The sequence below is a fragment of the Hypanus sabinus genome, chromosome 30 (assembly GCF_030144855.1).
Source record: "Hypanus sabinus isolate sHypSab1 chromosome 30, sHypSab1.hap1, whole genome shotgun sequence".
Taxonomy (NCBI): Eukaryota; Metazoa; Chordata; class Chondrichthyes; order Myliobatiformes; family Dasyatidae; genus Hypanus; species Hypanus sabinus.
Genome location: NC_082735.1, coordinates 29786256 through 29798921, shown reverse-complemented (window position 1 = coordinate 29798921; position 12666 = coordinate 29786256). Strand labels below are relative to the sequence as shown.

Genomic DNA, 12666 nt, shown 5'->3' with positions numbered 1-12666 from the left:
TGAGAGTATATTTTGACTTTGCATCCCCTTCACTCCACGTACCTGTTCAAGACGAGGTAACATGAAGAGCTGCTAATTGGATGCAGTGGCTTGTATTTGTTAGTGGGATAGATTTAACAAGCTGGTGAGGTCATGCTAATAATCTCTGTGTTCAGTTTGTTCCTGAAGGAGAGTTAATGTTTAAAGCCTTTCAGTCTATGTCAAACCCAAATGTCAATAGTTTGTTTTGATAGGAAGACCAGCCGCTTTGTTTATCTGCACCCAGTGCACCGAAAGCCACTTAGTAGAAATCTATCTCTGGCAGACAAACAGCATAATAAAACCTGAATATCCCAAGAGGCAAGAAAGGCAAATTGAAGATTGGTTGAATCTGAGTGTCACTGTGCAATTCTGTGATTCTTCTGTGATCACAGTGACGTGCCCTGATATCTTCACAGCTCTGCTTAATAAGTAAATAACATGGCTAAGCACTTGGGTGTGCTGTATACTTTCAGCCAATTCTAATTCACTTTGAAGCCACTTTGCACAGAGAAACTCTAATTTACCTACCTTCGAACATCTTGTGTATTGTTTTCAAGCAGGTTTTAAAACAGTGTAATGACCTGATTGAAAATCTTGCCAATAAAAAAATCAAGTAAGTAAATTCTTTGTAAAAAAAAACACAAAATGCTGGCAGAACTCAGCAGGCCAGACAGCATCTATGGGAGGAGGTAATAACGACGTTTCGGGCCGAAACCCTTCATCAGGAGGGTGAATTCTTTGTAATCTGGTCTGTAACTCTGAATCACTATGTATCATTGAGGTCCTATGCATTGATCAGGAACCAACTAGCATTACTAATAACATCAGTGACACCTAATCCCCACAAACAGTTTAAAAGGTGTAAATTGCATTGATCCTTGTGTTCATCTGAAGGAGAAATACCTCAAAGGATTGGCAGTAACGTCCAGATATAAGGTACTATACAGTGATAGGAAGGTATCCATTAAGTTTCTGCTTTGGGCAATGAGAAGATGGTGCAGATTTCAGGAATACGTTCCTCCCATGGAAGTGGAAAGGATTAAGTGATTACTTGCACTGTTGAAGTAAAAGCTGAGAATGTTGGAAGCACTCAACAGGTCAGGCAGCAGCTGTGAAGGGCAAAACAGCGTTAAGATTTTAGGTTGATAACCTTTAATCGAGGAACAGATGCAGTGAATTCCAGTTAGTTTGACTATTGGTTAATAAGGGCAGCTGCTTATTTAGGACGACTCTTAAAGGAACAAAAATTAGTTGAGAAAATAACCAGGATTCCTGTTTGGGACACTATCCCAATTAATTGGGGTAGGAGACTGTTGCCGAACAGTTTCTAACTAGCATTGGTATTGTGCACTTGTGGCAGTTGGACACAATACTGTGCTTCAAGCAGACAGTTTATAAATAGCGTCTGTTGCATGTGTTTGAGTTCAAAAAGCAACAATTTTTGTAACTGGTAGTTGGCAAGAAATAAGCATTAGACGGTTCTGAACTGGTTTCGCTCACTACGGTTTCAAGCATTCGGGCTTGGAGATGTCACAAGTGGCCGGGAGTAACAATGAAACTATTTTACTACTCCAACAAGTTAGAAACTGCGGAAAATTTGAAGGTATCGGCAATCATCTTGAATGTTACAATGAAAATGAAGATTGAGGATGTAACCGCAGAAAGGCAGTCCATTATCGGTACTAGGTATCTGTGCTGATTTTGTTCATTTACAGTCAAAAGGATGTAATGTAGATATATCCCTCTGTCAATAAGTTTTGGATTCTAATACGTAGTTTTATTGTTCTCAAGTAGTATTGGCAGTGTTATAATTTGTCCTGTTTTTCATTTAAATACATAATTCGGTACTCAGGCTGTTTTTTAAAAAAAATACCTTTATTACTATTTTCATGAAACTTCAGCTAAAATAGTATTTAAAGTAGCCTCTTAAATGAGCTAAAATATACCAATCCTGATATGTCCCTATTAGCTAGAATCCACTGTATTTTGAACAGAATTTCATGTTTTTGGATAAAAATGTGTACACGTTTGTAATAGGAGAATTTAAATATATAAAAATAACATTCTGTATAAATAAATAAATAAATATCCTCATCCCCTTGCATGCTAAGGATAATTTATAGTCACCAGTTATTATGCACCACGTCCTTGGAATGAGGGAGAAGACTGGAGCCCCAGGAGAAACACATGGTGTTTGTTACAGGGTGAACATGCATGTGGCATACTGCACTGGTGGTCAGCCGTGTCCCGGGAACTCCAGAGCATCATTTCTACTAACTGTGCTATTGTGGTAGTTGTATGTACTGCACCTCTCTCCTTGTCACTTGTCCCACACCCCTCCCCAAGCACTCCCCTCTCACTGTTCTTTGTTCCCGCCGGATATACAAGCTCACTCTCCTCTCCACATTGACAAATACAGTACTGTGCAAAATCTCCGCTACACTGGCTATTTACATGTGCCCAAGTCTCTCACTGTACTCAACAACTTCAGATGCACGATCAGAGTGTAATATGTGTGAAATGCTGGGTTTGTGGCTAATTTAGAGAGGTAATAATCAAATAAATTTGGACGCAATAAGGAGACCCAGAGTTCCATGAGGACATTGCCTTCCTGTCGATCCGATTTCCATATCATTGATCTGGAGCTCTCAAGAGTTCATTCCGTAATGATGGGAGAGCCCATAGAAGCTCACCGTTGTAACTGTTGTAGAACAAAAATGTACAATGTGTAACTTTCCAGCCATCTCAGTAAAGACAGTGAGAATAGGTAAGGGTAAGTATATTTAAAAAGTCCATTTTTGAATAAAGGTTCCATGCTCATGGATGAAACAGGCTCTTCTGTCTAATTAGCCCACCTCAACCATCAATCTCCATTTATACATGAAGTATTATTTACTTATGCCCATCACTTCTGAGGCTTCTTAGGTCACCAACCATAGCTTGCCAGAGTCTTCTGTCCTGGGCCAATCTTGCACATTGTCCCCAGGTGTAGCCCATCTTCTTGGTGTTTCCTGCCTCTCCTGGGGATGAGGTCTTTGGAGCTTCTGTTGGCACGGTTTTTGCAGGATGGGGTTGCCAGCCCTGTGCCCAGCCCTCCTCCTTTCACAGCTGGGCTTGGCACCATCCATGGCAGAGTTATACATTAAATGTGATCCCAATTATCCATCTAGAACATGCTCTCTTCTCATTGCTACTGTGAAGTACAGGAGCCTGAAGACCCCTCTCAACACTTCAGGAACTGCTTCTTCCCCTCCACCATCAGATGAGCTCACAAACACTGCCTTACTGATTCCTCTTTCTCGTAGTTTATGGCATTTTTTAAATATACGTATCTTGTACTGTACTGCTGCACCAAAACATCAAATTTCACCGTAATGTCAACTTCTTACTCTTTTTCCTTATAGATGCTGCTTGGCCTGCTGAGCTCCTCCAGAATTTTGTGTGAATTACTTTGATTTTGAGCTACTTTGATTTTGTGTTTGTGGGGGAATAAATTTCACTATATATAACAGTGACAATAAACCTGATTCTGATATTACCCTAATCTATTTTCTTCCCTCTACACTCCTGTCAATTTTCTTTACTTCCACTAGATCCCATCACTCAACATTAGAGAAGGAGTTTCCTAACTTTTTTAACGCAAACCATTAACCAAGGCGTCTGTGGACCAAAGTTGGGAAGTTCTATGTCAGGGGGAATTTACACTGGCCGCCTAACCTGCCGACCTACACATTCTGGAAAATGGGAAGAAACGGGAGAGCCCTGAGGGTATCCATGTGGTCATAAGAAGAACGCATTGACAGAACTGGTGCTTAGGATTGATCCAAAGTCACTGGGGTTGTGAGGCAGCAGCTCTACTGGCTATGTGACAGTATAGCCAGTGTGTCTGGAACAAATGGAAGAAGATATCATGAAGTTTTTACATTTCCTCCCAAACGTAAAGCTGCCATGTCAATGTATAGATGTTAATTTGAATGAACCAAATACATTCATCTCGCTGAATTGTTTTCCTGACAAGTACCATCATCATTGTCATTACGTGCCGTGTTGTATGATGTAGGGGATCGTGGTCTTTGACCATGATTGCTCTTGGCAAATTTTTCCACACAAGCGGTATGCCATTGCTGCCTTTTAGGCAGTGTCTTCATAAAATGGGTGACCCCAGCCATTATCAATACTCTTCAGAGATTGTCTGCCTGGCGTCAGTGGTCACATAACCAGGACTTGTGATGTGCACCATTCACCACCTGCTCCCGTGGCTTCAAGTGATCCTGATTAGTGGGTGGGGGGCTAAGCAGGTGCTAAATGTTGCCCAAAGATTACCTACTGGCTAGCGGAGAGAAGGAGCGCCTTACACCTTCTTTGGTAGAAATGTATCTACACCCTGCCACCATTGGCTCAGAAATCCGCATATTAGAGTCGTAGAGCAATACAGTACAGATGCAAGCCATTCAGCCCCACACCCATGGTGCCCATCCACCTAATCGCTATTTCCTGCATTTGGCTGGTGTCCCTTTAAGACCCGTCTCTATGTAACCCAGTTTGTCCTCTTCTCTTCAGAGACTTGGACAGTAAAGTCGGATGTGTCAACAAAACCAAACAATATGCCGACTGAGGAAAAGAAATGCAGGGTGACTCATCACCAACCTGAAAGGAAAAACCAATTAGAATAAACACCAGTGTTAGGAAGCAGATGTGGATTGTCAAGCGAATCTAGTCAGCCCAGCGTGCTGCTGTGCTGTTTTGATTGTGGATTTGTAGAGAGCAATGCTCCGCAGAGGATGTTTGCAAACGTGTATGTTTCAAAAAAAATTCTAACAGGTTTAGAAAAATAACTGATGAGTTGGATGAATTGATTTTTGTTTTAAATCTGAGAACAGTCATCGGATTTAAACATTGGAAAGATGCAGAAAGAAAGTGATGTCAGAGACAAAATGGATTTTTAGCATCTTTTGTCAAGCACAGTACCTTTTCACAAAGCCACAAAGAGAATGATTCAACACCATAGATGCTGGGAATCCAAATTAACACACACACACACACACACACACACACACACACACACACACACACACACACACACACACACACACACACACACACACACACACACACACACACACACACACACACACTCTCACACACACACACTCACACACTCTCTCACACACACACACACACACACACACACACACACACACACTCACACTCACACTCACACTCACACTCACACTCACACTCACACTCACACTCACACTCACACACACACACACACACACACACACACACACACAATGCTGGAGGAGCTCAGCAGGTCAGGCAGCATCTATGGAAATGAATACACAGTTGACGTTTTGGGCTGGGACCCTTCTTCAGGACTGGAAAGGAAAGGGGAAGATGCCAGAATAAAAAGATGGAGGGGGCAGGGGAAGGAGGATAGCTAGAAGGTGATAGGTGAAGTGAGGTGGGTGGGAAAGGTAAAGGGCTGGAGAAGGAAGAGTCTGGTAGGAGAAGAGAGTGGACCATAGGAGAAAGGGAAGAAGGAGGGGCCCGGGGGAGGTGAGAAGCAGTAAGGGGCCAAGGTGGAGAATAGAGGAAGGGGGAAGAGGGAACGGATTTTTCTTAATCAGAAGGAGAAATGGATGTACAAACATACATGTCGTCAGGAGAATGCTTGATTGTTAATCTAATGCAAGTATTTAATTTGTTAAGTGAAGACAACATTCTTGAGGAGAGAGAAAGCCACATCAGGAATGGTAGTCCATCATCACTATGCCTTCTTTTTTCTGGCCTTTGCCCCTCACTCCCAGAACCACATTAAAGTTACCCTTGCCCTCACTTTCTCGCCTCCACATTTAATTGCTCATTCTCCACCATTGCTCGCAACAATTGTTTGATCCACCAACAAACCTATTTTCCTTCTCCTTCTCTTTTAAACCTTCGATTATAAACCCAAGCACCAAGAGTACCATGTCGACTATGGAGGAAAGAATTGAAGAAATGGGATTTATTTATTTGAGGAGCTGACATTTCAAATATGCGATCTTTCTGAGATTGGGAAGAAGAGACCAATGTTCACTTGAGCTGAGGAAAATAAAAGATGTATTGGCCTATTTAACTACCCAGATGACTTGACAGGGTTTGATCTGAGAGGCTGCTTACCTGGTCAGATATTGTAGAATTGAGTGATTGTTCAAATAAGTGTTTGCTCATTTAGGATCAAGTGTGGGGAAAAAGTTGTGGATTGTTTTAGTTTTTTAATTTTGGATGCTGTGAATGGTTAGTGGGGTGTTAGAATTTTTGGGTAAATAATGTATGATTATTTTCATTTGGAGTTATTTTGTAATCTCTAATGGATATTAAGCAAAATTCTGGAAGAAATCTCTTATTCAAGTTCACTGTCCCATCTCAAGAAATATTTGCATATTGCCCCCTATATATAGCAATGAATCGCCGGTGGCACATGTGACTTTAATATAATCACAGATCCAGTGATATGAGTTTTAAATCCCACGTTGGCAACAGGGGAATTTAAATACAACATGATTAAGAGTTATGGAATTAAAATCTCATCTCAGGCTGTCTTTGGGTAATGACTGCGTTCCCAAAACTAAAGAGCCGGTCATTGACTTAGTCATAGAAAAATTCAGCACAGAAACAGGCCCTTCAGCCCATCTAATCCATGCCAAGCTTCAGGAAGGGGAGTGGTGCTCAAGTTCTCCTCTGCATCAGCGGTTGAGAGCTGCAAGTTCCTAGGAGTGAACACCACGAATAGCCTATCCTCCTCCAACTACGCTGATGTCACAGCCAAGAAAGCTCCCCAACCCCTCAGGCATGACCCTGGCGAGGTTTATCGATGCAAGATGGAAAGTGCTTTTATCTGGACCCCTAACGGCTTGGTAGGGTCACTGTTCTGCACGTGACCACAAAAAGCTGCAGAGAAGAGTTGAACACATCACAGGACGCAGTCTCCCCTCTGTGGACTCTTGTCTGTAATTTTCACTGCCTCAGTAAAGCAGACAGCATAATCAAAGACCCCACCTACCCTGGGCGTTTTCTCTTCTCTCCGCTCCCATCAGGTAAAAGATCCAAAATAACACACACTAAATGCTGGAGGAACTCAGCAGGGCAGGCAGCAACTAAATGGAAGTGAGTAAATGTATGCCATTTCAGGCCAAGACCCTCCTTCGGGACTGAAAAGGAAAGGAGAAGTTGCCAGAATAAAAAGGAGGGGAAAGGAGGCTAGCTGGAAGGTGATAGACAAAGCCAGGTGGGTTTGAGAGATAGGGACAAGATGTTTCAGCTTGCTGCCCTGCAAGATTTACTCGTCTCTGCACTGAACTGAGGCTGTGGCCTGCATTGGATGGGCTCCTGAACCGGCGGCAGTGATGCCCGGCTTCGTGTCTGTGGACTCACTTTAGTGAACTTCATTTCTGAACGCTATTTGCTTACTTTTATTGTTTGCACGATTTGTCTCTGGGCTTACTGTGTTTCTATGTTTCGTGGCTGCCTGTAAGGAGACAAATCTCAAGGTTTTATAAAAATATACATACTTTGATAATAAATGAACTTTGTAGCTGCCAGGATCCTCTCCGGAGTTAACCATTTCTTTAAATTAAGATCCAATCTTCTTTATTTTAAAAAAGTTTTGTCAATACTATGTGGTAAAAATCACCTGTAGATGATGTTGAGAAAAGTGATTTGCCTTCTCTTGTTGGTGCAGGTATCAACAGGTGAAAACACATTTCAAATGCGTTTCTATTTTGTGTTTCAGATATTGCATTGGATAAAAAGCTGCTGATGAAAGTAGGAATTGTTTTAATTATAACTGGGCATTTGAACTTCATACTAGGAGCGATTATCCATGGAACCGTACTGCGCCACGTCACCTTGCCAGGAAATGGTGTATCTGTTGAGTATTCTGTGACCAATGTTTTTGTTGCAATCTCAGGAATACTGGTACGGTTACCCTATTTTTTTTCCCCATACAACTTTACCATTAAAACTACTAGAATGATGGTTCTCTTTGCAATTAATGTACACTGGAATATTTTCTGAGTTTTAAATACATCAGAAAGAAAAAAAAATAAACAGGCCAAGCCGCATTCTTGGAAAGAAACCGAGTCAGTGATCATTCTTCAACACCGGAAACATGAGTGAATGCAGACGCTGGAATCTGGAGAAAAATTAAACACGAGTTTTCCCAGTGGGTCAGGCGGCAGCTGTAGAGGGACGTGGACAGTGATGTATTGAGTCTTGACTCAAAACATCCATTGCTCATTTTAGTCCTGGCCGGTTGGGTTCCTCCAGCAGATTGTTTTATATTCATCAATTTGATGTTGCAGCTTGTTAATTAGCTTGCAGACATTTCATCACCAATTGAGGTGACATGCTCAGTGTGCAGTTGTTGTCGTTTCCCTCTGGGAATGCTCATGTTTAAATAACACTTCGTTCGCTTTCCTCAGTCCTGATTGGCTAACCCTTCAGTTGACCTGTTGAATTCTATTGGCTGACATTTCTTTGGCTCCTAGGAGTTTGCCTATGGTGTCTTTTTCGATATGTTAGTAATGGAAAGATGAGAAAAGAAGCTGGTTTGAAATAGCAGAGAGGGGGATGGTTGCAGAGACCAGAGGTGAGTTTTGTGATGAGAGTAAAGACCAAGGTTGTTTAGGTGACAGAAGTGCTGTTGCTGCTGTCTAGTTCTGGGTAATGGCAGTTTATTAATCATAGCTGATATCTCTGAAAGTTTGAAGTAAATTTATTATCAAAGTATATACAGTTGCAAGAAAATCTTTTGCAATTACATGGTTTTCTGCAATAATTACTCATAAAATGTGGTCTGAACTTCATCTAAGTCACAATAATAGACAAACACAATCAGCCTAAACTAATAATACACAGACAATTGTACTTTTCAAGTCTTTACTGAACATATAATTAATCATTCACAGTCCAGGCTGGATAAAGTATGTGAATTCTTGTATTTAATAACTGGTAGAACCTCCTTTAGCAGCAATAACCAAACATTTCCTGTAGCTGCTGATCAGACTTGCACAATGGTGAGGAGGAATTTTAGATCCTTTCTCCATACAAAACTGTTTCAGTCTATCAATATTTCTGGGATACCTTGCATGAACAGCTCTCTTCAGGTCATGCTACAGGATGTCAATTGGGTTAAGATCTGGGCTCTGAGTTGGCCATTTCTTCTTTTTAAGCTATTCTGTTGTTGATTTACTCTTGTCTTTTGGATCATTGTCTTGTTGCATCTTCCAACTTCTATGAAGCTTCAGGTGATGGACCGCTACCCTGTTGTTCTCCTGTGAAATGTCTTGATGCAGTTTTGAATTCATTGTTCCCTCAATGATTGAATCCAGGTCCTGAGGCATCAAAGCAGCCCCAAACTATGATGCTGCTTCCACCATGCTTCACAGCCGGGACAAGGTTTTGGTGTTGATGTGCAAGTACCCTTTTTCTTCCCAACATTGCAGAGTGCATTTCTGCATTACCCCAGAGGTTCAACATGCTTTTTTTGAACTTAGACTGTGATTGTGAACCGTCTACTCAATATTGATGAGAAGAAATAAAAATGTTTGTGTGCTATTAGCTTGGGCAGATTGTGTTTGTCTATTATTGTGACTTAGATGAAGATTAGATTTCGTGAGTAAATAATGCAGAAAAACGATTGCAAAGGGTTCACAAACCTTTTTCTTGCAACTGTACGTCACTATATACAACTCTGATATTGGTTTTCTTGCTGACAGTCTCAGTAAAAATGAGGATCGCAGTGGAATCAATGGAAGGCCACACCCAACAGGATGGACCATAACCAAAGTGCAGATAAAAAGCAACAAAATGTGCAAATACTAAAAGAAAGAGAAAAAATGATTTTTAAATAAATGATCAATAAATATCAAGAATGTCAGATGAAGAGTACTTGAAAGTTAGTCCATAATTTGTGGCTGAAGAAAAATAATGTAACTATAAGAACACTGCAGGTGCTGAAAATCTCAGATAAAAGAAATTACCCCCAAAAAATAAGGGATATCTGTCGAGTCATAGAAACAGGCCCTTGAGTCCATCCAGTCCATGCCAAGCCAATTAAACTGTCTACTACCATCAACCTGCACCCAGACCATAGCCCTACATACCCCTACCATCTATGTACCTATCCAAACTTCTCTTAAACATTGAAATTGAGTTTACATGCACAACTCGTGCTGGCAGTTCATTCTACACTCTCTCAACCCTCTGAGTGAAGAAGTTTCCCCCTCATATTCCCCTTAAACTTTTCAGCTTTCACCCTTAACCCATCGCCTCTGGTTGGAGTCCCACACAGCCTCAGTGGGAAAAGCCTATTTGCATTTCCCCAACTATACCTCTCATAGTTTTGTATACCTCCATCAAGACTCCTCTGAATTTTTTTTGGTAGTTCTGAAAAGTGAGGGGAAAAAAACCAAGTTAAAATATTACAAGTGGATGGCCACTATCTGAAATTGAATATAGAATCCCAAGGTTTCTGACGTGCTTAGATGGAAGATGAGATGCCATTCCACAAGATTACATTGGACGTTATAAGAACAAAGTCAAAAGACTGAGAGCTCAGAGTGGGATGGAGAATTAAAGTGACAAGATTTCCTTGCAAACTGAATGGAGTTGTTTTGCAATAGGATCACCCAGTCTGCATTTGGTTTTTCCATTATGGGGCGACCAGAATTGAGTGCAATACTCCACGAGTGGCCAACTTGATTTCCCCCGGCAAATTGCTTGTCACTCCAGATTCCAGCGTTTGCAGTCCCTACTGTTAACGTGTTTCTTTGAGTTTTATTGGAGTCAAAATTGCTAAGGTTTCGAAACTTGCGTTCCTTCATTGGGGTGCCATTTAAAGTCAGTGCTTTAAGGAAGATCGTAATTGTTACTTAAACTATAAACCGCAGAGCAGGTCTCATAAAAATAACTTAAACTGACAGATTTAAACTGTACAAGGTAGCACCATATTTTACAAAAGGTGTAACTTCTTTACATACTATAGCTGTTGCAAGTCATGATATTAGTCAGTATGTCTGAAATGGAAATAGGTTTGTGCCATTTCTTTTGGAAGAAACCAGCTCCCTTTGGCATAATAACAAATCTCCACTACACACTTCTACATATCGCTGTGCAGAAGGCAAAGTTTACTAAGGCACCAATTCACTGACATAATGAAGTAGAAAATTATTGGGAAGTTTCTTGATCAAATCCAAGCTCTGCAATTAAAACATTAAAACTGATTCGACTTCTGACTTAATTGACCCTTCACAAGGTAAAGCAAGTAAATATGGCTGTGATTAATACAAACTATTCCTCTTGCCTCCTGAGTTGGTGACTGCTTTATTTTTTTAACCCCCTTTCTCCTCGGGATTATCTTGACTTTGTGAATGCAAGTCGGAGCAGGGTTTAATTCTTGGTTTAATGGTGGTGGTGTGGTCACATTTATATCCCATGCCCAGTCCATTAATCTGCAACTGGCTCCCAACAAAGTTGGTTGTATTTGCCCACATTTAGCCAATATCCTTCTAAGCCAAACTTTTTAATGCCATAGATTGCCAAGGGTCCATGGACCCCCAGGCTGGGAACCCTTTCCCCCAATGGTCCAAGCTAGTACTATTTGTCCACATCTCTCTAAATCTGGGGGCCCCATTGTTTAGTGGTATTGGTTGGGATCCCCTTGTTCAAATCTTTCCACAAGCGTCCAAGCATTTCTAGAAATTTTGTTGATGTACCTGCCCCAGCCACTACTTCTGGCAGCTCATTTCATAGACAGGCTACCCTGTGGATGGAAAAAGTTGCCCTCCAGGTTCCTATTAAATTGCTCCCATTTTACCCTAAACCCATGCTATCTAGCCTTTGATTCCCCAAAAGACTGTATGCATTCCACCTGTGTGACACTCCTGCCCCTTCTGGTACAAGAGGATTTATGACTTCCAAGATGCAGCCCTCACCTCCCTTTGTTCATCACATTTCCCTATCCTAAGAATCATAGTCATCCAGCATTCAATCCAGGGGTTAGATTTAATCAGAGTGGCCGCCGCCTTTTAATATTGAACTGCTTCCTTGAACCAAAGCAACTCGTCAACCTCAATGCCGCCCATTCATCATTGTTATGTGCTGTGTCGTCTGACATCATCATTACGTGCCATGTTGTATTGACATGGGCGATCATGGTCTAACCATGAGCGTGATTGTTCTTGGCAAATTTTCTACAGAAGTGGTTTGCCATTGCCACCTTCTGGGCAGTGTCTTTACAAAATGGGTGACCTCAGCTGTTATCAATACTCTTCAGAGATTGTCTGCCTGGCATCAGTGTTGCATAATCAGGACTTGCGATGTGCACCAGCTGCTCGTACGACCATCCCATGGCTTCACGTGAGCCTGATTGGGGAGGGGGTGGTAAGCAGGTGCTACACCTTGCCCAAGGGTGATCTGCAGTCTTGCAGAGGGAAGGAGCACCTTACACCTCCTTTGGTAAAGATGTATCTCCACCCCAACACCCGGTCATCCATTATAAGAGGGAATTTGTTGTTTGTGGTTGGGCTTGAGGTGGACAAAATTTATTATTTCATCCCCACCCCAACTCCTTCTTTAAATGTTACAATATAAAGACATAGA

At 41.5% G+C, this 12666-nt stretch overlaps 1 protein-coding gene across 2 annotated transcripts in view; it reads left to right on the top strand.

Annotated features, from left to right (window-relative positions):
* The window catches only part of LOC132383498 (keratinocyte-associated protein 3-like), a 48188-nt gene that overhangs the window by 16157 nt on the left and 19365 nt on the right, over positions 1 to 12666 (top strand). Inside the window, exons 1-2 of one of the 2 annotated variants that reach the window (XM_059954525.1) lie at positions 7270 to 7291; positions 7796 to 7980. In XM_059954525.1, the coding sequence (XP_059810508.1) occupies positions 7822 to 7980 (159 nt within the window). In that variant the 5' untranslated portion in view covers positions 7270 to 7291; positions 7796 to 7821. Of the gene's footprint in view, positions 1 to 7269; positions 7292 to 7795; positions 7981 to 12666 lie in introns of those variants that run through there. The other variant, XM_059954524.1, reaches the window with a different exon arrangement.